We start from the raw sequence: 26,911 nt of genomic DNA on the forward strand, positions 1-26,911 counted from the left end.
AGGAGTAAACCTCAAAGCCAAGGGAACTTTTCTAGAGATCAGTTACATTCCATGTGAGACATTGGAGTATCAGGTTGGGGGAGAAGTGGAGGGAGAGGGTGTGTGTGGTAAAACTTTTATTCTTTTAATTGGTGTATGTGTGTGGTGGGGGTGCATCAGTGTCACTTGGGTAGGTTCTCTTTCTATTCATTTATTATTTTTCCTTGCACTCACGACCTGGGAAAAAGAGACAATGCACATACATTTGTAACCTAAGAAAATCTTTTAACAAAAAAAATATTTTGAAAGAAAGAAAGAAAGCAAGAAAAAGAAAGCCAAAGGAACTTTCTTCCAAGAAAATATGAGCAGGTTAGAGCAGATCCATCTTGTGGCACACAGATGACACGTGCTGACCTGGCCTCTCCATCCAGCCCGCGGGGGATCCCTTTTTGTGTGTGTGTGGGGGGGGGAATAACACTGTGCCCCCTCTTCTTTCAGGTTTCACCCGTGGCTGGGCAGCCCCCAGCAGCCCCCTGGGCAGCTCCTAGCCCTCCCGCCCCCCTCCGGACCCCAGTCCCTTGGCTCCTCCCACTTCATTCATCTCATCTGTGGTTGCCTGTTGGCGCCTGTTTGGGTTTCCTCGCCTGCAGCCAATAGCGGTGAATGTTGCTCAGCAGCCAGAGCCACAGCCGCCTGCTTCTGTTGGGGCGAAGGGAGGATTCTGGCGTCGCCTTCCTCAGCAGTCGGACGGGAGTAGCCAACTCCGGAGGTGGGGAAAAGCATCCCTCACCCAAGCAGGGCAGCCCGCTGAAGAGAGGCCGGCTGTGGCGCCCCGCGGTCCGTGCGCGCTGGCCTGGAGTTACGCGAAGGCGGGAGAGAGCGGTTACCTCAGGGCTTGTGGCTCTGCAAGAAGCAGGTATTGAGGAGGAGGCGGCGCGCGCGGTGGGCTCGGGGCTGAGGCGGCCGCCCTGGGCGCGCGCTGACGTGGGCTCGGCGGGAGTGGAGTCCGCGCGCCCAGGAGCGGGAAGGAAAGAGGGGCAGGAGTGGGCTCCTCGCCGTCGCCGTCCAAGGTTTGGGCTGGGCTGGCTGCTGGGCAAACGGCCCTCGTGCAGGCAGGTCGTTGTTCTCCTCCCTCTCCACCGCGTAACGTGTGAAGGGAGAGCTCTCCTGCAGAAACTTGAAGGGGGTTCGTGTTCCTCCACTTCTTCCCGGGGGAAAGAGGCACCTGGGTTCTTTCGGTTGTCTGAGGATGTCGCGCTGCTGCAACGGGTGTTTCGGAGGGCTTCTCGGTTGCGCGGGTATTGTTGCAGGCATCCCTCGCCTGAGTTCAGAGCAAGGCGTCCTAATTGAAATTATAATTCGAAAAACCAAATAAATAAATGTTAAAATAAAACAAGAGCGCGGCGTCCTCGCTCTTTAAAGCTGCCTCCTTAAGACGGCTGTCCAAGCACCCTTCCCTTGAAACAACGAAGAGGTGGGATGGGAGGAGGAGGAGGAGGAGGGGTGGTGCTGGTAAATGCTTCACGCGTTATTGTGGTCTGGGATGTATGTGGTCTATGAAAACTTATGCCCAGCGATAGGCATAGTCTTCTACTGCATATCCGTTTTTGAAGTTCAAGGATAAGTGCTCTTCCTTCTGCAGTCTCAACAGCAGCCCCTGCACGTAAGAGGGAAGCACCAGCAAACCTGGGAGAATTGCAAAGTTGGCAGAAATGTTTTGGGGTGGGGAAAAAACTTTAAGGTGAGAACCCCAGAACAACTTTATTATTATGAAACTCTTTCCATGAGGCATCCCAAAGCCATTTACTATTCAATGAGGATTGAATATGCTTGGTTGGATCCTACCTGCTATACCTATAAAGTGCATTTTCCTCTCAAAGAATTCTGGGTGCTGTAGTTTACCCCTTGGCAAATTTTCCCAGCATCCCTTAAATTACAGTGCGCAGAATTCTTTGCAGAAAAATGTGTTTTCATTGTGTGGTTTGCACACCATTAAAGGATTAGGAAGAAAGGTGTGTGTGTTCCCTGTGTCATGAAAATGGGTTCAGTTCCTTTTTCTTCTTCTTCTTCTTTTTTGGCATTTATTTCCAGGGAGTTGGTGAGACATTTCTGAGGATGTTCCTGCTTGGATCAAAGCTCCTGTTGCTGGCTGTCCTTTTTGGGGTGGCCCATGCAGCTCCTGCTTCAGATGGAGATGAGCAGCCTGAAGAAGTACTACTAAACTTTCCCAAGGATGAAGCTAGTCTGAATGAAATGTTCCGAGAGGTAGAAGAGCTGATGGAGGACACGCAGTACAAGTTGAGGAATGCAGTCCAAGAGGTGAGACTTGCTGTCCAGATCGATTGGTATAGCTGTGGATGAGAAATGGGCAGAAGGTTAACCTAAATACTAAGTAGAGTGACTTCTTCTTTTTTTAACATACAAAACAGAACTAGTTTGTTTGAAATATTTGCTTGAAAACCCACAGTTGGGTTGATCAGGACAATGTGAGTGTGGCAAAACATGGGGGAAACTGTGTTCAGAGTTCCCTAAATGGTGGATTGGTGGATTTTTGCTTGTTTGTCAGGAATTGGACCAATCTGTTCAGGCTATGCATTTAGATAGTACTGGTTCTCTTCCTGAGCTACTTGTCTGGATAGTGAGCATGCAAACCATTGGGGATATGGAAACAGGCTTTGAGCTGTGTCCACCTTTCAGTATTGCTGTGCCAACAGTTCATTTATTTCACTTGCATCCTCTCTGTTCTAGGCATCTGTGAGTGATGGAGGAGTTCTTGCTGAAGAACATTAAAAATATCTGCAGGCAGCATAGCTTCAAAGAATCTTACAGTAACTGGGTCTCCTAGTGTAACACTTTTCAACAGAAGTAGTAGATGCCAGAGCCAAAAGAGGGGGTGGGGGAAAGAATGTGAGAGAACAGGGCACTTAATCACAATTCTAAAATGCATGCACCATGAGATCTGCAGATACCGTACGAATAAGTTATTCATTGTTCACATGAATCCAGGTGCAGAGCTTGGATGAAGCAGGCTTTAGGCATCCATTCCTGTCATCTACAAATATCTGCTTTCACTTTGCACAGAGGAGAGTACATTAGCTGCTGTTCCCGTTCCTCTTTTCTTTCTCTGAAGTTGCATATGTTTCTTCTGGCCAATAATGCTAGGGTGGGAGTGTAGTTTGACCTTGTTCCCTAGCCTCATTAAACATTTTGATAATGTGAGGGATTTGCTGCAGTTAGTTGTCTGGGGTGCTTTCACACTACTACTACACAGCTCCTGCCCCTGCTAATTTCATGATGGATAAAATCAGCAAATGTGGATGGCTGATCGGCTTTTGAAGCAATGCTGGCAGGCTTATTACATTTCACATGCATTTTTACATTTACCTTCCAGTTCTGGATACTTCTAAGTATGCTTTCATATATATATATATATGCTTTCGTAGATTATATATATATATATATATATATAATGGTTGCAGGTTTTGGTGTCCTCGGGTGAAAATCTACGAAAGCAAATATATAATGGTTATATATATATATATAATGATATATATATATATATATATAATGGTTTAGTAACCTTCCAGACCCATCGTCATTACATTTAGCAGGAAATGGCCATAGCTTTCCTGAGTGGCGTAAAAGACACTAAGGAACCATTAATGTGATATGGAAGATTCATATGAACAGGTTACATTGGCAATAGTAGCACTGTATCCCATTCTCATCCCATGGGCGGGGGAGAATTATGCAAGGGAGGAATTTTGCTCAGTGCTTTTTTAAACTGATAGTTATGTCCTACAGGGCATGTTTTCCCTACAGGAAACAAAGATTTTTGGGAGGAAAGAGATAGCTACAGTCCTGAGTATAGTTACTAGTGAGTAAGCCTCGTTGAGCATAGGACCACCCCTTCATATGTGTGCCTTCCAGTAGACCCTCAAAGTTGCTTATGTGTTTACAAGTATTTTAAATGCTTGCCTAAGTTTTATAATAACCCAGCTAGCTCATCTGAGCTCGTTTAGATTCAGGGTGGAGATATTAGTTTGTATGCTTAGATTACATTTCTTAAAAAATAAACAATTGGTTGAGTATTCTTTTAAGACTTTAGGAATAAATGGAGCTTAGCTGCAAACTCAAATGAACTTATACATGACCTGAAGGGAAACATAGAAATGGCTGCTTGAAACCTATCTAGTCTTGAGTATGATATGACCCACCTCCATATTATTGCTCCAGAAACCTTACCTTTTTGCAGTGAGAGTCCTAACTTTACAACCCTGGAATTAAGTCCTGCTTGAATTAAATGGGGCTAGCTCCCAGGTAAGTGGGGCTAGGATTGTACCCTGATTACATTGAGACTGACTTCTGAGTAAATGTGAAGAGGATTGGGCTGAAAATAAAATATAATCTGTCTCCGTAATGAGGCAGAGGAGTTTGCTTTCCAGGGTGAAAGAATGGGCTTGATTGGTGTTGGTGGCCATTTTATCTTGGGACAATATATTGATTGAGTTATACAGGAAGGAAATGGTCAGTTCACAAATGGCATGGGATTAGTTTCACTTTTTACCAGTGATGTTTGCACTAGTTCAACTTCCTATGTTTGTTTACATTTATGCAACAATATTTCACATGCAATTTATGGTATAAGCTAAGGAACAGGAGAACATACTTTTCCAGTGACAAAATGAGTGCTAGTGCTGGTTGCGTGTAGTAACCCTGCAACAGAAACACTTCCCTAAATGAAAGAAGGCATTGCTTGATTTTGTGTTTTCTGCATTCCCCCCCCCCCCCAACAAATGTATTAAATCTGTGCATTTGTTGTACTGGAAATTGGCCGGAAAGGATGTTATTGAATACTTGCTTCATGTCCCTGCTAATTGTCCACTGTTTATGATTCCTGGTTTGGGAACCTTTCCCCATCCTGTACACTGTTGCACAGAAATAATTCTTCTGTTGAGAGATTATCATAATGTCTGTTTCTCCAGATTTAGCCTGCTCTCCTCCCTTTATCCTGCTGCTTCACAGCATTTTTTATTTGCTACAAACTGCATGCCCAGCCATCAGTTCAATTGTTTATAACTTGGCTTCTAACAATAAAAGCTTGTTCGGAGGAAACAAGTATCCAAAGTTGCATTTGAAAATGTCAGTTTCTCAAGAGTTACAGTAAAAGCTTTTTAACAGGGTTGTGTATGCATGATGTATTTTTCTTCACCTTTAACACTGGCAACAATCCAAAGAAGTGAGGGTGGGTGCTGAGGAACATAAATCTTAAAAGTAGCTTGTGTTTGAGGAGGGGACAGAAAAGAGGGTGAAAGTCTTACTGTCTGAACTTGAAGATTTTATTTTTTTGGCCAGCAGTTGTTGTTGTTTTTAAGATATGTTTGCAACTTCTTTGTGAAAAAGCTAATGGTCTCTGTCTTGTGGGGTTCCAGTAGTTAAATTTCAGTGGTTTTAATGGAGCAGCAGGAGGGAGAGAACAAGGTTTCTGTTTGTATAGTTGAGAGTAATCCAGCTGTTTCAAATTTGTTTTCCTGAGAGACTGAAATGAATATGGTTGCACTTTTCTTCATCCTGAATTTTAATAGCTTATTCTTGCATGGTTGCATTTCCTCCTCTGAAAACTCTAGATTGGAAGATAAACACCACACCCCCAATTTCCCTTCTTTCTTTCTTTCTTTCTTTCTTTCTTTCTTTCTTTCTTTCTTATGCATCCATTGCTTATTTGATCCCAGGTTTGGCCTAGAATCTGTGTCAAGTTCAGGCTTGGGATATGTGAAATGATGAATGCTTTTAACTCTATTCAGGTTCCTTGTCTCTCTGGGTAGATGGGAACAGCTCATAGTTCTGTGTCTGGGATTAGGCAAAAATCTTTCTTATCAAAAGAAATTATGTCCAGGCAAGGCTGACCTTTGGCACTTAATTTTGTATATCAAGCACTTAGTACATAGCAGAAAAAAATGCCTCTACCTTCTGCTTCTAGCTCTCTTAAAACATTCTTCACTGACACTGGTGAGATATCAGTGTTGCCTTGTTTTCTGTTATTGGCACCTTCCAGCACTTTGAACTAAATGACAATGTAATCAGTGGGCATGCCTTCCAGAAATGTGTTGACAATTGAAGCACTGGTTACAGCTTTTCCCTTTGCTGCAGGAATCTGGGAAATCCTTGTCCTCCTCCTACTCTTTCATGTTTCATAGGATAAGGGAGAACAATAATGGGCCTTCTCTAAGTAAAATCTTTTATCTCCTTCCTAACACATACATTTAAGAGGACTTTTGTTAACATGGGAATGATTAAATTATATTGATATAAAATTAAATTTAAATCTGACTACTATATTTGGTTCTAAATTTCTGCCTTTGTAACACTTCTGGGTCCATTCTTGAAAAAGCTGTAGGTTTCTATGCTTCTTAACTTTCTGTTGACATAGTCTGTCTCTCTGTGTGTGAGAACCAGGAAAGGAAATGGAAGGAAGTCAGGAGGTTAAAGAGAATTTCTGAAAATACGTTTTTTGTTTTAGTTCTTATATTCCATGTTGTATATTTTGTATTTCTCATTCTCTTTTTTTTGATGGAAAACAATTGTTGAATTTGAAATTGTAAAACCAAGAAAAATGTACCGTATTTACACACAAAAAAGACAGTCTGATTAGACAGTTTCTAATTACATTCGGCTTTAGACTTAATCCCAATCTCAGTTTAATTGCTGAATTGCGGGTTCATGCAAGTTATAACCCCATACTTTAGTTACTGGATAGCTGTGTCAGTTTGCTTTGAAATGAGACTTCAGCTGTCCAAATAAAAGCCTTAAAATAGGTTTGCACTTTGTGAGTAAATAATGCCTTTCTTTAAAATGAGTAATGAAACAAACCCCTATTGAAAATAATTGCTCCACAATAAAATATAAAAAATTGTTGTTGTTGGGTGCCAATCCATTCATTATCAGTAAAATAAATCAATGACACTAACAAGGCCACATTAAAATATTAAGGCAAGCCATAAATAAAGTCAGCCCACAGGCCAAAAGCCTTGATAACAGAAAGTCAAAGAAAGACTAAGCAGACCTCTCCATAGAGGAAGCCCCGCTGCTTGGGTTCAGTTATTGAGAAGGCCCAAATTCTGCTGCCAAATTTATTTATATCCTATCCTATCCAGAAGCTTACATGCCACACAGGGCAACTGACAACAAAACCGGCCATAATACATAATATATATGTGCCTCATATACTGGAGGGGACTGAGAGAAGGACCACTCTAGAATGTAACAAACTCCAGGCAGGTTCATATGAGAGAATATGGTATTTTAAAGTAATCTGATTCCAAGCTGTAGAGGGATTTGTAGGCGAGATGGCCCACACTTTGAATTGTGCTCCTAAACACATTGGAAGTCAGTGAAGGCAGTTGTAACACGGGAGTCACATGCTTCGGATAGCTGAGGTTTCTGAACAGTTTTCAAAGGAAGCCCCATATACAGCATTTTGTAGTAAAACGTAAGAAGATGATCTGACAAATCTAGGAACGGGCATAATTGGCGCACCAGTTTCAATTTATGCAGAAGAACTCCTGGCTACCACCAGGACCTGCATATCCAGGCTTAGAGATGGATTCAGGAGGACACCCAGGCTCTGTTTCTGAGTCTTCAAGGGAAGTGCAATCGCATGCAATACAGTCTGAGCCTTTGTTTCCTGATCTTCTGTTCTACTGACCAATAATGCTTCTGGTTTTTTTTCTGGGTTAAAGCTATAGATTGTCCATCCATATCTGAATCGTTATTAAATCCAGACACCTACAGATCTTCAGTAGCTTCTGTGGATTCATTAAAAGACTTTTGTATCACAATGAGCATCTGATTCAAACTTAATTCTGGCTTTCCATCCATTGTATAGCTGAATGTATCTTGGAGTGTTGTGTTAGCTAATTTGTGCAAGGTGTTAAAGCTTAAGACAAGCACAGGGAGCAAAAGGAGGGTACCTGAGAGAGAGTACTAGGAAGTAACTGTCTTGGTCCAGAGGGTTTGGGAGCTTATTTTAGAATAGGATGCTGAGTAGATTACATCATTTGTATTCCTTACAAAGCTTTGTTGGCACTCTTAAGTGATTTGATTGTGGATGGCAGTCTCTGCTGGCTCTGTCCTTTTGTGTTTGTTTCCATTTTTCAATTGTTTTAATCCTATTTTGCTTATGTCACCAGGGAACTTATTTTATGGGAAGACTAAAAATGTAATAATCATTACAGAAACTGGTATATTAACAGCCCTTTGCAATGATCTGTCAGATAGGTTGTTAGTAGAACAGAGCACCAAAAATTATTCTTATGTCAAAGATGTGTGTTCTGCTGTGTGACAAACTACACCTTTAATTCAAAGATGTGTCATACAGCAGATGAAACAGAAATGATTTTGTTGCCTGCACTTAATATATTCTGGATGTGATTAGGCCCCTGCTAAATACTTTTCTTTACAATGTGTGAACTCCCATTTCAGTGGAAAACAGACCTCTAGGAAGAGTTTCCTGTAATGTAGGAACAGCTAAGTATCATTACGCATATGCCAGAATTTCCATCATATGATCCTTCAGTGTATTAGGTTTACACAGTAAGAACACTTTTCCTTTTTCCATAACACTGTAGCTTGGTTTTGGATATTTCAGCACACAAGAATGTAAGTGATAGTAGTGAATGGAAAGGAGAGTCGGTAAGGAATATAAACAATGTCCACCCAACGCTACAATTCTGATTTATAACACATCACATGCTTTCCCTAAAGTTGAACATGTGACATACATTGTTAAAATTGCTGCAACCCTGAACAGAGTCTGTGTACTTATGCACATGGGAAGATGGGAGTGTTTATTCATGAGTAGAGTTTGACTCTTATTTGGAAAATAAGAGCCAACCCAGTTAGCCCATTCTGCTAGCTGAAGCCAGAGCAAGGAATCCCACTAGCATAACAGGGCTTTTCCCCTCTCCACCTGTGTACCTCCTCCCCCAAAACTGCTCTGGAGGGTCTTGAAAATCTCCAGAACTGCACATGGTGGAAAGGGAAGGGCTGTCACTCCATTGGGCAAACAGGAACCGTTGCACTGGTGGAATGGTCTCCTTAGTAGTATGTTGAATTCCATCCTTAATCTGTTCAGTAATAATCTGTGCTGCCAATAAACTCATATGGGTTGGCATGCCGTTAAGACCTGATCCTTGGTTATGTGAACACCTCCTTGCCCTGAATTCTGGACTCTTGCAATAGCTTAAACTGGTCTGAATCTATCACCATGAGTACACTGAGAGCGGAATAAGAGGACATGGCTAATCTGTTTATTCATGAAGTGGGAATGAATATTGAATTTCTCTCACTTCTAATCATACCTGTGGTTCCTACCAGAAATGATATAAAAAGCTTGTTCACAAGTCCCAACCCCTGTTTTTGAATAGCCCCTAGTGGAGCCTCCTGGAAGTGATTGTGATTGCAACAGGGGTAGCATCTCCTGTTTTGCCACTTGATGTTGCCACCACCATACCTGCTCCTGCCACTACCTTGCTCCCTGTTGCATACACTGCTGGTGGTGAAGTGCCACCACCATCAGCACCAATTTCAGGCAAGATTGCAGTGATCTGGGGTGATATCCTGTGCAATTTTGGTCAAGATTTGCCAAAAACATGCACCACTGGAGGCGGCAGCAGGACAGGCAGGGTACCCATGGGGGTGCCACCTGGGGTACTTCTGCCCCCTGAGGCAGCGCCTCACCCTGCCTAATGACTGGGCTGGTTCTAGATTGCAATATAGGTGGGTGGTGAAGTTGACTTGAGAATCCATTTAGCCATCTGCTCTAGCCTGATTATAGGTTTGCCTTCTGTTTGCTCAAAGCAAACATAACACAGTTTCTCAGTTCCATAGTTCTAATGTGTTAGGACAGTTCAAACATCTATCTAGGGAAGTACAGGAATAGGCAAATAATTGAAGAGGAGGGGTGGATTACTCTCTTCCCTTAACAAGCGATAACAAAAGCACAGCAAACTGACTTCTCCGTCAAACGAAATAGTAGCAAACAAAGGAAAAGAGAACTTTCAGTGCAGTAGTCTTTACAATCTCTTATCAGTAAACTAATTCTGTTTGTCTCTCTTTCCTTTTCTTTCCCATGAATGGGTGTGTCTGTCTTTTTCCTTCTCTGGAAAAAAATTGTCACACAAACATTTTTATAAATTGCAGCATTTCTAGGTTTGGCTGGACAGGAGAAGTATTACATTACATTTTATATCTGTACACCACACACTCTAGCACACATCAAATACCCAAATGGGACTAGATAACTTTGCGTTTACAGTAAGCCCTCAACTTGTGCAGGGGTTATGTTCCTAAAGCCATGTATAATTCATACTTAATTTTCTAATTCCACAGTCTACACAGTAGGTTATGTTTAAATCTGCAATGGATTCCTATTGGTGGCACAATTCGGTTGCTTAACTGCCTGGAGGATGGTTGATGTTTAACAGATTGAGCTTGAATCCTGACAAGACTGTTTTTGGGGGACAGAGGGCAGGCAGGTGGGGGGAACTCCCTGGTCATGAATAGGGTAACTGTGCCCCTGAAGGACCAGGTGCACAGCCTGGGAGTCACAGCTGTCCATGGAGGCACAGGTCAATTCTGTGTCCGGGACAGCTGTCTACCAGCTCCACCTGGTATGCTGGCTGAGACCCTACCTGCCTGCAGACTGTCTTGCTGAAGTGGTGCATGCTCTGGTTATCTCCCACTTGGACCACTGCAATGCGCTCTATGTGGGGATACCTTTGAAGGTGACCTGGAAACTAAAACTAATACAGAATGTAGCAGCTAGACTGGTGAATGGGAGTGGCTGCCTGGACCATATAACACCAGTCCTAAAGTATCTTCACTGGCTCCCAGTGAGCACAATTCAAGTGTTGGTGCTGACCTTTAAAGCCCTAAAGGGTCTCGGTTCAGTATACCTGAAGGAGCATCTCCACCTCCATCGTTCTGCCCGGACACTGAGGTCCTTCTCCTCGGGTCTTCTGTTGGTTGCCTCACTGCAAGAAGCGACATTACAGGGAACCAGGCAGAGGGCCTTCTCGGTAGTGGTGCCTGTCCTGTGGAACACCCTCCCTTCAAGTGTCAAGGAAATAAACAACTATCTGACTTTTAGAAGACATCTGAAGGCATCCCTGTATCAGGACATGTTTAATGTTTGATGTTTTTGTATGTTTTGATATATGCTGTGAGCCGCCCACCTGTAGTATTAGTCAGTGGTAGCTGGTGGTGTGGAGGACAAAGCAGACAACCATATGCAGAGTCAGAGTCAGGGATAACAAGAAGCAGAGCTATTGGTAGTTGAAGTCCTGCAAGGCTGCAGTCCTGTGCATGCTGACATGAAAGTAAGCCCCACAGGACTTACCTCAGAGTAGAATGCATAGGGTTTTGTTAATCATCACAATATAATTAGTCATTACATGCAGGAATAATACATCATTCCTATGGAAAAGGCAGCAAACATTGTCTTTAGGAAGGAAATTATTTTGCAATACTCAGTTCTAGTCTGGTGCATGTTTACTTAGAATCTAGCCCTGCTGAATGCAGTAGGACTTGCTCCCAGTGTTTAGATTGTGATTAGCACATTTTCTCCACACAGGGTTCTTGTGCTTTTAAAGCTGCAGGGGAGGCAGATGTACAGGTGTAGCTTTTCCTAGAATGAAGATTCAGCAAACTTGACAGCCTGCTTCAGCCATCAAAATGAACCACCATGTTTGAACAGTCAGAGATTAGTTGCAAAACTCTTTCAGGGCATGCAAACCTGTCGGACCCAGAGACTAGCTAGCTTAAGACCCACAGTGTGTGCCAATCAGATAAGTAAACAAGAAATCCCTCAACCACAACCCTGCATTTCAGGTCCATTTCAGGGCATGCAAAGACCAGAAGACTACTTTGTTTGCTCTGAAGGCAAGTAAAATTACAGCAGTGTGGGGAGCATTGATGCTGCTGGCTAGGTTTGGACATGGCTGCTGCTGTCAATGGTCAGCATTCTGAGAGTAACTCTTGGGAGTCAGCTGTCAGTCCTTGAAGCTAATTGATTGTTCAAGTTAGTACTCACAGTCCTTGGAGCTGATTGTCTGTGGCTGTCTGTCATGGATATTATTTTTGCAAATAACTGTGTCCTTGCCCTCTTTGAAGGCTATTTTTTTAGTGGGAGTTACTTTGTTTTCTGGACAGTTATGGGATCGGGGCCAGGTCACATTGATGTAGGCAGAATGTAGAGTCTCCAATAATATACATAATTTGTTGAGTGGTGCCTATAATTAATAAAAGCTTTAGATGCTGTCTAGTATTTATTACTTGTTTTGATCATGATTTTGCTAGATGGAGGCAGAGGAAGAAGGTTCTAAGAGGATAGAAGTTGACTTTGAAAAGCTACCTGCCAACTACCACAATGAATCGGACACAGATACAAAAATTGGAAATAAAACCATACATAGTCACCAAGAAATTAATAAGGTAAAGAGCTGCATTTTGTCTGTAATTTATATTGTCTGTGCCGTGGTAACAATTGGATTTCTATAATACCTTTTGCACTGTACTGCCCCTGGAAGGCTGGTTGAAAGTTTACAGCCGCTGGCAGAATCATGCTGCCCATGTGCTAACAATATAGTAAAGTAACTTTTGTCCATTTCCAATATCTGAGCCCAGGCCAAGGTGTTGGCTTATTGCCTATAAAAGCTTCAGTGGTCTGAGCCAACGTATATGGAAGGGAAATTGTCAAGGCGTTGAAAAAGGCATATTTAGTGTGAAGGAGCTGGGTGTAGACAAGCTGAGCAGAAATGTATTATTACAGTATAATCCTATGCAAGTCTACTTGGAATAAGTGTGATTGTGTTCAGTGGGGCTTACTCCCAAGTAAGTATGCATAGAGTTACATTGGTAGCCTCCTTTTGACTCGCCTTGAGGTCTGTGGAAAGTAGTCTAGAGATGTTCCTACAATGGTTACAGCCTTGGACTGCAACACTGCCCTCCATTTCTGTTGCATGTTTGGTGAACAAAGCATTCCAAATATTTTTACATAGTAAGGAGTAAATTTCATGCTTTCTTTTTTAAAAAATGTGCACCCCTCATATCTTTCATTTGTATCATTTCCTTGATGATAGTTCAAAATAATGGGTATTTTTTTAAAAATAGGCATTAATACATGGGGATTAGAAACACCCCATATCTCTGTTTAACTGAAATGAATTTAAAATATTGATTTAATGTACTGTGTTTATTTGCAATATTAGGCCACAGATAACAAGACTGGATCGACTAGCTATTCTGAAACTATTATTACATCAATACGGGAAGGAGAGAGCAAAAGAAATCATGTAAGTGACTTCTGCTTTTGAAAAGTGAAGACAAACTCCTAACTTTACAAAGATGTTTAGCACTGTATATAATGGGCGGTATCCATTCCTCTTCTCTCCCTGCCCCCACAAAAAAACCCTGGTGGTTCTCTCACTCCTCCAGAGCAGGAATGGGGGGCGGGGAGAAGAAGTTCCAGTGCAGAGCCCAAAGTAGTGGAACTGTTCAGTTGGATAGCGCCCAATGGCTAAACTGTTAGGGTTGATGGATGGTCCATTGTTTCAGTGATTCATATTTATAGACTGCTGTGTGCCTCATGCAGAGAACTGAAGTAAATAATGTGCCTCATGCTAGAGACAAGGTTCAAGTGCTTGTTTCTACCATGTCTCTCCATGTGGCGTGGGGACAATGTTGTGCCTCGGGAACATGTGTGAATGGCATGCAAACTTTTGGCAAATTCTGCATTCATTGTAGTCTGACTTGCCCAGTTTGCACAAAGGTTGTGTTGTACCGTGCTTGCATTCTGCTAAGGTATTTGTCACTGTGCATCCCATTAGCTAGGCCAGAGTTAAAACCATCAGGTCACTTGATACCTGAGCCATGGCATCATTCAGGGGAGGACAAATCTTCTGTTGTGATTTTTGGCTTATTCCCTCCTCTGACTTGCTTTGCTATTAGTAGGTAAAATTCTAGCTGACATTAAATACAGCGGTTGAAAAAACTGCCCAAGTCTCGTGCTTTTAGAAGAAAAGCCGTTTGAAGTCCATATAGCTTTTAAAATGTTACTTTAAATAACATGGACACAAAGATAATAGAAGCAAAGCCTTATTTTAGAACTCCCCTCACAAAAGTGCATATTTCACACTCCCATTTTGGTGACAGCTCAGCTGATGTCCTTTCTGGCCCCCAAGTGAAAATATCTATTCCTAGTCCCTAGAACAGGAACTGGGCTTTTTGCCAGTACTGGCACCAGAGTCCAGTTCTTGGAAGGTGCTGTGTTGTTGAAGAGGCGCCATTTACATACTCAGACCAACTCTTCCTTACTCAGATTTCAGCTGCGATTGATGGCACTAAGAGGGATATTAGGCTTTCATCCAAGAGTTTTATGAACTTGAGCTGTGAGCTGATGGAGCTGAATAAATTGTGGCTATCCATTGTGGTGCCACTTGGGTATTTTCTTAAACTTACATTTAATATTGACAAAGTTTAAAATAATTTCTCATATTTTCAGTCTGGAGCAATGTATACTTTTAATTTTATAGAGCTTTTCTTGCTTTGAAATTGTGGATCATAATCCATGTTTGTTTTGTTTTTGATCAGAGGAATTCTGAAACAAATATTGGAAAGCCTCAAAAGATAATTGATAGCAATAAGTGATGATGCAGCCTTGAAGACGGTGCAGGCTTATATACTGGCGTTACTAGTAAATATACTTTATTTAAAATACTTAAATTACATATTACCCTACATAAGTGCAAGGCAGCTAATAAAAGAATATTAAAATATGATAATTCTAAAAAGCAACAAGAATAAAGAGCCAGCAGGTAAAACAATTAAATCTGTGCTTTAAATGTTGGTGCGTGTCATTCCTTAGTCAATTTGTATTGGGTTGAACAAACTTACCAGAAGTCTGAGAAAAACCCTCTTGTTGTATGCTAAGCATCTGAATGTATAAAGCTAGCCTGATGGGCATCTGTTCCTTGCTTCAAGTCCTAACATATACTGGACGATATAAAACATTAGCCCCCTAGTTGCAAGGCCTTGTCTTTGGGAACGTAAGTTACTAGAATTGCTTTTGAAGAAATTCCCCAGAAGAGGTGCACTAAGAAGCAAAGTCCCATAGCCTCTGTGTCTGCAGTCTTACCTACGAGTTTTTAGCCTTTTGGAAAACATTGTCTCTGTCCAGTGTTAAAGGGTGGGGAAAGCATAAAATGTCACCTGCTTTTGAAAATTTATGGGTATAAACTGGGAGTATGGTGAGTGGGATGATACAGAAGTGCTGGAAGCTCTTGGCTCATGCAGTATATTCATGATGTGATGGAGATGGATGTGGGAAGATGACACTTCAGTTTCCATGTACTTATCATTTGCTGCTTATTGCTGATCCCAAATCAAATCAGCAGGTGTAAACAATATTGCAACCTGCAGCTGCTATAGCCCATCAAAAAGAATGCTGGCACGCTAAATTGAGTTATAGGTTGTTTGGTTTGTTAATTTGTTAAAATGCCCTAGCCTGCAGTAGTTCACTCCAAGGGGGACTGATAATCAACTAAAACATATCAATATAAAACAGAACCAAACCAAAGCAAACCAAACCAAACCATGAAAGCACAGTAGAGATTTTAAAGCATATAGGTGATAGCAAACTAAGTCAAGCCCAGAGTAGACCCAGTGCAATAAATGAACTTAAGATAGAACTCTATCAAATCTCATTGCCCTAAATAAGAAGCTCCCACACCACACATGGATCAGGTCCATGAATGCACAATAAGTAAATGCTGATGGGGGTGAACTAGGCTGTGTGTGTGTGTGTGTGTGTGTGTGTGTTTGTTTGTGTTTGTGTTATCCTCTCAGTCCAGCTGAATCCAGTGAGTGCATGAGAAAGAAGCATAGAGGAATGACTAATATAAACTGGAACCACTTGGATAAAGTTAAGCTTTTTATGTCAGCTAGATAAAATCTTATTTGTTCCCTTTTTCTGACTAAGACTTTCAAGGGTTTTTTTTCAGCATCTTTTGCTAATGAGTGTTTGAGCTTTCTGGAAGGCTGAGTCACTGCTAGCTGTTGTCAGGAAGGCGATCCAGAAGAATACTGCCATCAAACCAATATTTTATTCACTGCGGATCTGAGCTTTTCCTTCGTCCTGTCAAAATAATGCATGACAAAAATCTGCATGGTAGTTCTGTTGCACTTGGAAACATTCCAGGGGGGGAAAGGGGAACCTATGGCCCTCCAGATGTTGAATTCACATTAGCGCTGGCTTTTGCCCATTGTTGCTGGAACAGATAGGACTTGGAGTGCAACAACATCCAGAGGGCCATGCATTTCCCATCCCTGCCATAGAAGTTGCAAGACCAGTAGAAAACGACCAGGTTTTCTTGGGTAGTTGATATTTCAGTTAGCCTGGACCCAAAGTATTCTTGAATACCAAGAATGCAGTCTGACAAATCTTGCATATGCAGTGCCTTCATCTGTCCCTGGAACACTAAGCACTTCTAATGTTCAAAGGAGAGAACAAATTCTCCCACAATTTTCCATAATGCTCCACAACACTACTTGAGAGACAGTTTGCTTTTTAGAAAGAGTGTTTCATAAGCACAGCTCAGTGGTGAGTCATGGAAAGTTCTGATTCAGCTTGCAACAACAGAAGATAATGTAGGCCAGACCTTTAAGTCACAACGTATTAAAAATTAGTTATGTAAGGTGGCTCTGTATGAATCCTTCTTGCATGACACAAGGTAACATCAGTAGAAGGTAATTCTGACCCACATACGTAAAACTAAATATAGACAAGCCTGAAAGTGCTGAGCTTCTCTGGCATAGTGCAGAATGACCCTTTTTTAAAAAGTCGCACTTTAAAGAAATACTAAAATGAAATGGAATTTATGCAAACGTTAATAAAATTATGTAAAACCTGAATGAATAAAAACATAAACTTATGGTCAGCCCTCTCCCCATTCTCCCTGATCTCTGACTCTCCAAGTCAGATTTCCCATGGATACCTATCATAGCTTTAAATAAGCTGTTGGCATAGAGAAGCTGCATGCACTATAGAAGACATTTGTCTATTTGCAGCTCTTCAAGTATTTTCTAAAAGTTACTTTATATAGTAGGAAAAGCAGACCTGAGGTAGATGAAGGTTACATACAAAGTTTTGGTGCAATTTACAATTTATTTTTGTACAAGATAAGGCAAAAGGAAACAGCCTGGGTGCTAGTGAGGGAAACTGAGTTTTCTGACTGAGTTGACGTCAAGTCTTGTTAGTCAAAATCTCAAGCACTTGTGAACTGCTTTCATGTTGACTACCTTATAGGCAGCTTATATAGCTTATCAGAATTTAATGCAGTCTATTTCATAGAATTACACAAGTGTTCTTTTCCTCATAAAAGAGAGCATTTGAAAACACAATTCCACCTAGCATAAGAAGAGTGTACAATCCATTGTGACTGGTAAGTCTTGAATTCTGGGTTCTTGAGGCCAAAGTTGCTGCTCTTGGAATCTGAGACTCATTTAAACAAGCTTCTAATATTAGGTGAGTTTAGCTGCTCAGAATCAGGACTTATTCTGAAGGACGTTGACAAACTCAAAGGAGGTTCCCTGCCTTCTTATATTTTAAAATTCACAGGCCTTTCTAACCAAGCATGACTTGTAATCAGTGTGGAAAGTTGGCAGTTCTTGACAACTAACTTGTTTTGGAACTTCAAGCTTTCTTTCTTTCTTTCTTTCTTTCTTTCTTTCTTTCTTTCTTTCTTTCTTTCTTTCTTTCCCTTTTTTTTTTTTTTGAGATTAAACTGTACCACAGTCTGCCCACTGCAGATACAAAGGGACTGAGTCAGACAATGAAATACTGTTTGTTGAGACAGTGAAACATTGCTGTTAAAGCAAGAAAGATGTTTTTCTTGCTTTCTCAACATTATCTGTGAATGATATTATATGTTTCTACCTTGCTACCCACCCCACACAGGAGCTCAAGGTTGTGTACATTATCCTCCCTCCCCCCCTTTATCTTTGCAACAGCTCTGTGAGGTAAGCTAGGCTAAGTAAATATAGGTACATAAACAGCAGTTGTTGCCAATAGATTGTGGAGTGGGGTGGGGGTGCAGGAAGCCCAACCCACCTACAGTGCTCCAGGAAATCCTGTTGGCAGTCCTAGATGCAGGTGCTTTTTCCCATTGATTAATGGGATGGCTAATGGATGGGTGTATGCCTTTTGTTATGTCATGCTACCACGGCAACCACTTTGTGTCATGCAGTGCCCCTCCATGCCGGCCATTTGTGGCTGGTACCCACAACACTTTCTTAAAATTCAAAATGCACACACTGGCCCAATGACCCCTACAGCAAAGAGTGGTTCTATTTTAATACAGTGAGTTGTTAAAATATTAGTTGTATCAAGCCTAATTTAGGCGCACTCCTGTTAAGCACAGCTCTGTACTCTAAGAGTGATATGGAACATTAATCATATTTTGGATAGACCCATTGAAGTCAATGGTCTCAAGTAATTTAAGTCCATTGATTTCCATAATCAGCATGACTTATAAGTCAGTAAGGTGCCAACTACATAGCCAAGAAATGAGGAGGAAGCATTCTTATGATTCGCGATTTCAGCATTCTTCTTGGTATAGCACTATAACCATTTATATAATTATAGTGGTATAAGTGGCTCTTTGCCTTTTCCACATCATTCCACAGCTTATACTGTCTGCAAAAGTACTTGGAAAGTATTTAAGCTAGAATACATCTGATGAGGTCCATGGCAATATTCCTAAGATATTAATCCTTCAGTGTGCTGGCTGCTAGTTTTTTTTGAAAATGTCTGAAATGGAAATCTTCCCCAAGCCTAGAAAACAAGGAAGATGTCAAATTTAAACACGCAATAAACTGCTTTGCAATAAAATCTTGCGTTCAACCTTTTGGGGAAGTCGTGTACTCTTTTGAGAAACTGATGAAAGGAATCCAGCTAGGAATCCAGTTCAGCCTGAAATACGTCCATCACTTTTTTACTTACTGCTATGTAAGATGTTGGACTCTATGTACCATTTGTAGCAGCTCTTTGATATGACCTGACAATATATTGATCTACTGTTACTGAATGAGTGCATCCAGGGAGGTCAACACAGAATTGTTTTGCTGTTTTCTGTGACGTGGGACAAAGTTTGGCAAAACTCTGCATGTACTGTATGTGATTGCAAAAGGATATTCTTTACTTTCAAGTAATTGGTTGACCGCATAGCTTTGCTATGTAAAGCAATGTGTAGGACCGCAGTGTCCCAGTCTGCTACTAGTAAATCTTAGCTGCATATGGTGTTATCGCGGCAACTATTTCTTCTATACTTACCAAAGGTATGTCATTTCTTTTCTCAGGAGTGCATTATTGATGAGGACTGTGAGACAGGAAAATACTGTGAATTCTCTGGCTTGGAGTACCGGTGTCATGTTTGCAAAACTCAACACACTGTGAGCATTGCATCCCCTCCCCCCCCCCCATCTAGCTCTTCTTAACTTGGCAGGCAGGCTGAAGTTATATAACGGAACTATGTTGATTGTGTGATGCCTAGGTAATGTGAATAATAGTGACTGGTAGAGTCCGGGCCCTATTTATTTTAAGTACAAGAAAAGCAGAGTGAAGGTGGTAAAGTACTGATGAAATGCCTGCTGAGCTCTCAACTTAAATTAGAAACATGTGGTTTTAATTGTTTATATGTGAGCCTTAAATGTAATGACAGGAAATACCCTGTTCAGCATGGTAGAAAAACATAACCGGATTTTTCACAGGAGCAGAATTCTACATTTAAGTCCAACCTTTAAACTAATAGTCAAAATAGGTTTATTCATATAAACTATAATAGTGTACTTTACAGAGGTGTCCTTTATCCCCTTTACTTTTGGCTTTTTTAAAAAACCTAGCTTGTGCCGTAGGTTTACACCAGCTTCCAAAAAGTATTCAAGAACTGTCCCACACAGAGCACATTACAGTAATCCAGACTTAGCAGCATTTTGATCAGGAGTAAGTCACCCCACTATATCTGTTTTTTCTTTGTGGTTTGTGTTGGTTTGTTTCTTAGGCAATACACCATGTTTTTATTTTAAGCTGTTACAGAATTACTGATGCAGTGATAGTGTGGACTTTCAGAATTTAGGTCAGTGGGATTGTGTAATGCAGGTCTATGAAGAAGTTCATGCCCGATGCAAGTTACTGTAGCCAGGTTATATTGACTGTATTTATGATGTTGTGTGTCCCATTATGATTAAGAACCAATTCAGCATGTGTGTGTTTATTTTTCTCTCCTAAGCAATGCTCTCGAGATGTGGAGTGTTGTGGACATCAACTCTGTGTCTGGGGTGAATGCGTGAAAGCTGCCTCAAAAGGAGAAAATGGAACGATTTGTGAAAACCAGAAAGACTGCAATCCTGGAATGTGTTGCGCATTTTCAAAAGGTCAGCCACTACATCACTTTCTGCTGTTGTTCCTATTCTTTCCCTTGCACGAGAGGCCAAGCAAGAAACTACTTCAGTGTGTGAGCTTGCATTTCCACTGTATATTGCTCTTCACCAACCTTCAAGATCAGAGCCGTCTTTCCCATTGGTCTTAGTGGTTCGTTGCGCCAGGGCGCTGGCCTCTCAGGGGCACCCTAGCGAGTGGGGGAGCTGCACGGCTTTGCCGGCAGCATCCCCTTTCCCTGCACACCCGCCAGCTGCGCCCCGCCAACTATTTGGTCGGCGAGTGTGCAACTTCCTTCCCAAGCCTTCACAGGAGGAGAGCGATCCCCGCAGAGGCTTAGGATGGAAGCTGCTGCATTTGCTAAAGACGCCCCTGCTCCCAGTCGTTGTCCTCCTCCTGCTTTCTGGCGAAAGGCGGCGTGCAGCCTTCCTGGGCTGCCTTCTCGGGCGCCTCGACACCGGAGAGCATGTCCACTAGCAACGTTTCCTGCTTGATCGCCACCACCATGCCAGGGATTGGGGCGGTGGGGGAGGCAGAGGACATTTTCCACCTTCACCTGCCTTGCTTTGGAGTTGGGGGCGCTGGAGGGATCTTTGCACCATGGTGCAGGATATGCTTAAGACGGCCCTGTTCAAGATGCTTTGGGCTACAATTCCCATCAGCCCCAGCCAGCATGGTCAGTGGATAGGGATGACAAGAATAATAGAATCTTAGAGTTGGAAAGGACCCAAGGGTCTTCTAGTCCAGTCCCCTGCAATTCAGGAATCTCAGCTAAAGCATCCATGACAGATGGCCATCCAACCTCTGTTTAAAAACCTCCAAGGAAGGAGAGTCCACCACTCATGGGAGTCTGTTCCACTGCTGAACAGCTCTTACCGTCAGAAAGTTTTTCTGAATCTTTAGTTGGAATCTCCTTTCTTGCAACTTGAAGCCATTGGTTTGAGTCCTACCCTCCAGAGCAGGAGAAAACAAGCATGCCCCTCCTCCATGTGACAGCCCTTAAGTTATTTGAAGATGGCTGCCATATCTCCTCTCAGTCTCTTTTCCAGGCTCCTTCAAGCACTCCTAAGACTTAGCTTCCAGACCCTTGATCAATTCCTCTGCACATGTTCCAGCTTGTGGTGCCCAGAATTGGACACAATATTCCAAGTATGGTCTGAGTAAGGCAGAATACAGTGGTACTATTACTTCCCTTGATCTGGACCTATGCTTCTGTTGATGCAGCCTAGAATAGCATTAACTTTTTTTTGCTGCTGTTGACTCATGTTAAGCTTGTGTTTCACCAAGACCTCTAGATCCTTTTCACATGTACTTCTAGTAAACCAGGTGTCCCCCATCCTATATTTGTGCATCTGGTTATTCCTGCCTAAGTGTAGAACCTTACATTTGTTCCTATTGAAATTCATTTTGTTAGCTTGCGCCCAGTTCTCCAATCTGTTACTGTCATTTTGAATTCCGATTCTGTTTTCTGCATCATTAGCTACCCCTCCCAGTTTGGTGTCATCTGCAAATTAGATGAGCATGTTGGAATTCTAGCACGGTCAGAGGTATGTGCCTATCTATACAGGCACCGGCTGAATTCCTTTGACCTCCCTCCGGCGACTCCCGGCAGGAAAAAACACACAAGGTCCGTTCCGGCGATTTTCCTCAGGCTGTGAGAAAAACACACCAACTGCTTCTCCTCCTCCCTGCATATCCCCAGGGAGGGGAATCAGACACAGACAGAAATGTAACTACATGCTTTTATTCCTGTCTTTAGCAGCCATACAGTAAAAGATGTCTGCTCTCTTCAACAAACAGAGAGAAACTCCAAACTCCACCCATGTACATCCTGTACAGGTCATATGACACACACTCTGAGCTAACATCCGGTGCTCAGTACAGAATGGACTGCCCCTTTGTTCCCATGGCAACAGTCACAAACTTCCTGTTTGACTTTCCAGCCACAAGCAGCTGACTGAGCTGCTAGAGCCTTTGCTTGATGCAGCATTGCTGCTTTAGAATAACAGAGCATCCCCTCAATTTCTTCATATAAGTCATTTCTTAAAGACAACAACAAGCCCAGGACAGAACCCTGTGGCACCCCACTTGTCACTTTTTTCTAGGATGATGAGGAATCATTGAGTACCCTTTGGGTTTGGTCAGTCAATCAGCTACAAATCCACCTAACAGTTCTCTTTCAACTCACATTTTACCAGCTTCCTTGTGAGAACATCATGGAAGTCTTTGTCAAAAGCCTTACTGAAATCATGATACACTATGTCCACAGCATTTCCCTGATCCTCCAAGTTTGCAATTCCATAAAAAAAAAAAAATCAAATCAGATTGGTCTGGCATGACTTATTTTTGAGAAAACCCATGCTGGGTCTTAGTGATCACAGCATCCTTTTCTAAATGCTCACAAACCGACTGTTGAATTATCTGTTCTAGGACCTTCCTTGGTATCAAAGTCAAGCTCACCAGTTGGTAGTTACATGAGTCTTCCTTTCCCCCCTTTTTGAAGATGGGGATAACATTTGCCCACCTCCAGTCTGTAGGGACCTCACCTGTTCTCCAAGAATTCTCAAAGATAATAGACAAAGGCTCTAAAATTACTTCCACAAGCTGCTTTGGTACTCTTGGATGCAGCTCATCAGGCCCTGGAGATATGAATTCATTTGAAGTAGCTAGGTGTTCCCTTACTACCTCTCTTCCTGTCTTGGGCTCAGCTGCCTCCTACCACTTGCTTGCTTGTTCTTCCTCTTACTTTGGACATAGCCGAAGAGTTGTACTCCAAAACAACTGGAGCACAGCAGATTGAGGGAGGCTGGTATATATTAATCTGTATGTGTAGGAGAAGTCCGTGGCAGAGAATAATCCATAAAATGCACATCTTGTATAATACAAAATTTGGCCAAATGGTAAAGCGGTGCGCTTGACAACTGAGCATGATGCTATGAAAATAGTACTTTTTAAAAAAAGACACTGGATGATTTGTGCGAGATTTCCTGTCAACTAGCAGCAGTTTTCTTAATCTTGAAACTCCTTTCAGTCTACTTTGTATTTGCAAGGTTGTTGATATGGGAGGTTGTGTTTCTTGAGGCTCTGCTTTAGAGATTTTACAATGCTTTTGAGGAAAAGCTACCATTGTCAAGAGTATGAAAATGAGAACCAGGCACTGGGAAAGTCTTCCTTAGCTTAAATTGGAGAGGTAGCATAGTCCTACACACTTTCCCTGAGTCCATGTCCCTGCCCAGCCGTGATCTCGTTGGATGTCCAGAGGGCAGCTTGCTGTCTTGTGGCTTTTTTCTCATGATCACTCAGTATGAAAGAGAAATTGTCAGAGGAAGAGATTTCCCATACAAATTATCACCATATGGTATGTTGGTAACAAGTGTTCCCACTAGCTCTTAGTCCTCTGCAATCTGTAAAATAGGATTAGCACTGATCTCAAACAGCTCTTATGGAATGAAACAAGGTACTGTAAAGAAACAAGATAAAGGTAATTGAAGCATCTTACATAGAATAGATGCTGATAACGTTGATATCTGTTACTAAGCAAATTAGGTCCCATTTCCCTAAGATGAACATATCGGTTCTTTTCAAATAATCCTAGACATCATGTTTATCTTTTTGCTCATACCTTGAGCAGGACATGCTGTGTTGAGATTACTAGCTGCTAATGGTATGCTAATGGTATTAATTTCTTCTGAGTTAGTAGAACACCACCCTTTATCACAAGAATGTGAAATAAGTGAATTTGGTTTTCAGGATGGAGATATGCAGCCTTTTGTTCTAACTGAGAGCACTAAAGGCTTGTTTTAAGGCCTTGAAAACAAGATGGTGCACATATGACTAAATACATGTGCTATCTTGGTTAGGGTTAGGATTCCTGTGGATCTATTTGTCATTAGTAGTGTATTGTGTCCTTGTAACTTAATTAAGTGAATTAAGAAAGTTTTTCTAGGTGAACCCTTAGAATTTGTTGGAAGGAAAAGGACTGACATTGCTATGCAAACTCAGCTTGTCTTATATTTAATATTAGGCAAATTTATATTCCTTATTTTACATATTCAACCTGCACATATTCTGCATGTGAAACTGAAGAGATCAGACGTTTTAATGGATTTTCCCATTTTTACCTACAGACCTTCTGTTCCCTGTGTGCACCCCATTACCTGGAGAGAGAGAGCCTTGCTATGATCCCTCAAACAGGCTTCTTAACCTAATTACATGGGAGCTGGAGCCAGATGGAGCCCTCGATCGCTGCCCATGTGCACATGGATTCATTTGTCAGATGCAGAGGTAGGAAAATGGATTATTTTTCACAGAAAGATCAGGAGCAGATCCTGTGTGCACACCTCATTTTTCACTTGAAGACAAACCCAATTTCTGGACATATGACTTCCTAGACAAGCCTTCCCTGCCCTGGGGCTTTCCAGATGTTACTGGGTTTTTAACTCAGTCTCTGCCAGCATGGCCAGCTGTCTGATCTTGACAGGAATTAGTCCAAATGTATGGAGGGTACCAGGCTGGGGGTGAATGTGCACACTGCAAAAATATCGACCGCTGATTTTTTGGGGTGGACCAGGTCTCATCTTTCCAAAAAACTTAAGGGTGCAATCCTCCTGGTTCAGGCTTAAATCAAGTGCACAAATTACTCAAGACTAACTTAAGCCTCTGTGGTTTGAATTGCACTTAAGTTTGACTTGGAGTGGAGCTAAAGTGTATTAAAGAACCGAAACCTAATTTCCATAGGACATAAATGCCATGAATATATCAGATTTGCCTTTCTTTTGACCTTAACTGAACAGTGGCAAAAGAAGGGTTATCATTTCAGAGTTCAGGGAAAGAATTTTCAGTAGCACTGGTCTACTTTTGGATATATCCAAGACAGAATTGCAAACAGGACCACTGCATTTTAAGGGTACATGTTCTGGCTACTTTTAAAATGCCTCATAGCCTGAAGCAAATTATATTTTGTACAGTATTGGTTTCTCACACTTGTATGCATGCTTGCATAGGCACTTGTACAACTTATCTAAGAGAAATGCACAACTTTCTCAACAGGCATAGCAGTGATTCTCTCTGTGAACTCTCTTTCAATAAGACCCAAAATGAGAAGCCTTTACCAGTGGATGAAATATCACTTCTGGATTTTGTAACTTCACACATTCCTGGCGACTATGGAGAGAGACTGATTACAGAAGTACAGGAAGGTTTGGATGAAGACTTAACTGATCCAAAGAAACTGGATCTGATTTTTGGAGATGAAATGTAAAGTAGTTAAGCAAGTTAATTAGTCACACTCACCATTCTAGTAATTTAGATAGTGTCTTGTTTGATAACTCTAAACTTGCACCCTTTTTCACTACTGGATATAAGTGCAATAATTGAGAGTATATTCTACATAGTTATCTTCTTCTGCCCTTGCATGATCAGATGAGGTTTTCTCTTTTCAAGCTCAAACCAAATTCTACACTATAATGTCAAAAGTTGTCAATGGACTCTTTTGTGGACAAGTTTGAGTTTTAAACAAGGCATGATTTGAACTTGTTGATGGATTGATTAATTTAAGTCTATTTATGATTATTGGTGGTGGTTTGAGCTCTGCATTTTATGTATATGTTGCTTGTTTTTCAAAATTTGTCAAGAGCCTTCTTGATTTTTAGACTGGGCATTGTTTTTATTCAGTCTTTTAAAATATAACCGACGACACTGCTGTAACTGTGTATTTTTTAAAAACAGCAACTACAGGGCCTTAAGATTTTAAAACAAGGTATAAGGGATGAGAAAAGTCAGTGTGGCATGTAATTTAGCAATAATTAGTAAACATCTCTAACAAAGATCTGAAACTTTAACCTCAAAAGGATAGTAATCATTCCTCTAGATCAGTGTTTCCCAACCTTGGGCCTCCAGCTGTTTTTGAACTACAATTCCCATCATCCCTGACCACTGGTCTTGCTAGCTAAGGATGATGGGAGTTGTAGGCAAAAAACATCTGGAGGCCCAAGGTTGGGAAACACTGCTCTAGATCAGTGTTTCCCAACCTTGTGCCTCCAGATGTTTTTGGCCTACAACTCCCATCATCCCTAGCTAGCAAGACCAGTGGTCAGGGATGATGGGAGTTGTAGGCCAAAAACATCTGGAGGCACAAGGTTGGGAAACACTGCTCTAGATGGCTTTTTTTATCCCATCCTAGAAGCAAGTTCTAGTAGGCATGTATGTTTTATATAAAATGCATATTTGCTATTGAGCACTTATAATAAAGCAGTATGATTTGAAAAAAGCCATATGAATCCTACTATCTTCCCTAGTAATGGGCACAATCTAGTAATGAGCCCCTCTCCTAGTGTCGTCTATTTCAGCCCTTACCTGCTCCAACAGTCAAGCCCCTTCCTGAATAATGCTAAGAACCACCAGGTCCAAACTTCACAAGTAATTTATCCTAAACCTGTTGCG

At 41.7% G+C, this 26,911-nt stretch overlaps 1 protein-coding gene across 8 annotated transcripts; it reads left to right on the plus strand.

Annotated features, from left to right (window-relative positions):
• Positions 1-572: 572 nt before the first annotated feature.
• On the plus strand, positions 573-26,738 carry DKK3 (dickkopf WNT signaling pathway inhibitor 3). Of its 8 annotated transcripts, none has more exons than XM_083725763.1 (9): positions 573-895; positions 2,071-2,298; positions 12,337-12,471; positions 13,248-13,331; positions 19,393-19,485; positions 20,322-20,466; positions 24,598-24,754; positions 25,520-26,343; positions 26,628-26,738. In XM_083725763.1, exons 2-8 carry the CDS (start codon positions 2,095-2,097, stop codon positions 25,728-25,730), a joined length of 1,029 nt encoding a protein of 342 aa, XP_083581889.1. In that variant the 5' UTR covers positions 573-895; positions 2,071-2,094; the 3' UTR covers positions 25,731-26,343; positions 26,628-26,738. The 8 variants fall into 8 exon arrangements, with proteins under 8 accessions (XP_083581889.1, XP_083581890.1, XP_083581891.1 ...); XM_083725764.1 differs by having other exon boundaries at positions 580-895; positions 25,520-26,329; positions 26,618-26,738; XM_083725765.1 differs by having other exon boundaries at positions 580-895; positions 25,520-26,277; positions 26,601-26,738.
• The last annotated feature ends 173 nt before the right edge of the window (positions 26,739-26,911 follow it).

Source organism: Podarcis gaigeae (assembly GCF_964106915.1).
Source record: "Podarcis gaigeae genome assembly, chromosome: 1".
In the NCBI taxonomy this organism is placed as follows: Eukaryota; Metazoa; Chordata; class Lepidosauria; order Squamata; family Lacertidae; genus Podarcis; species Podarcis gaigeae.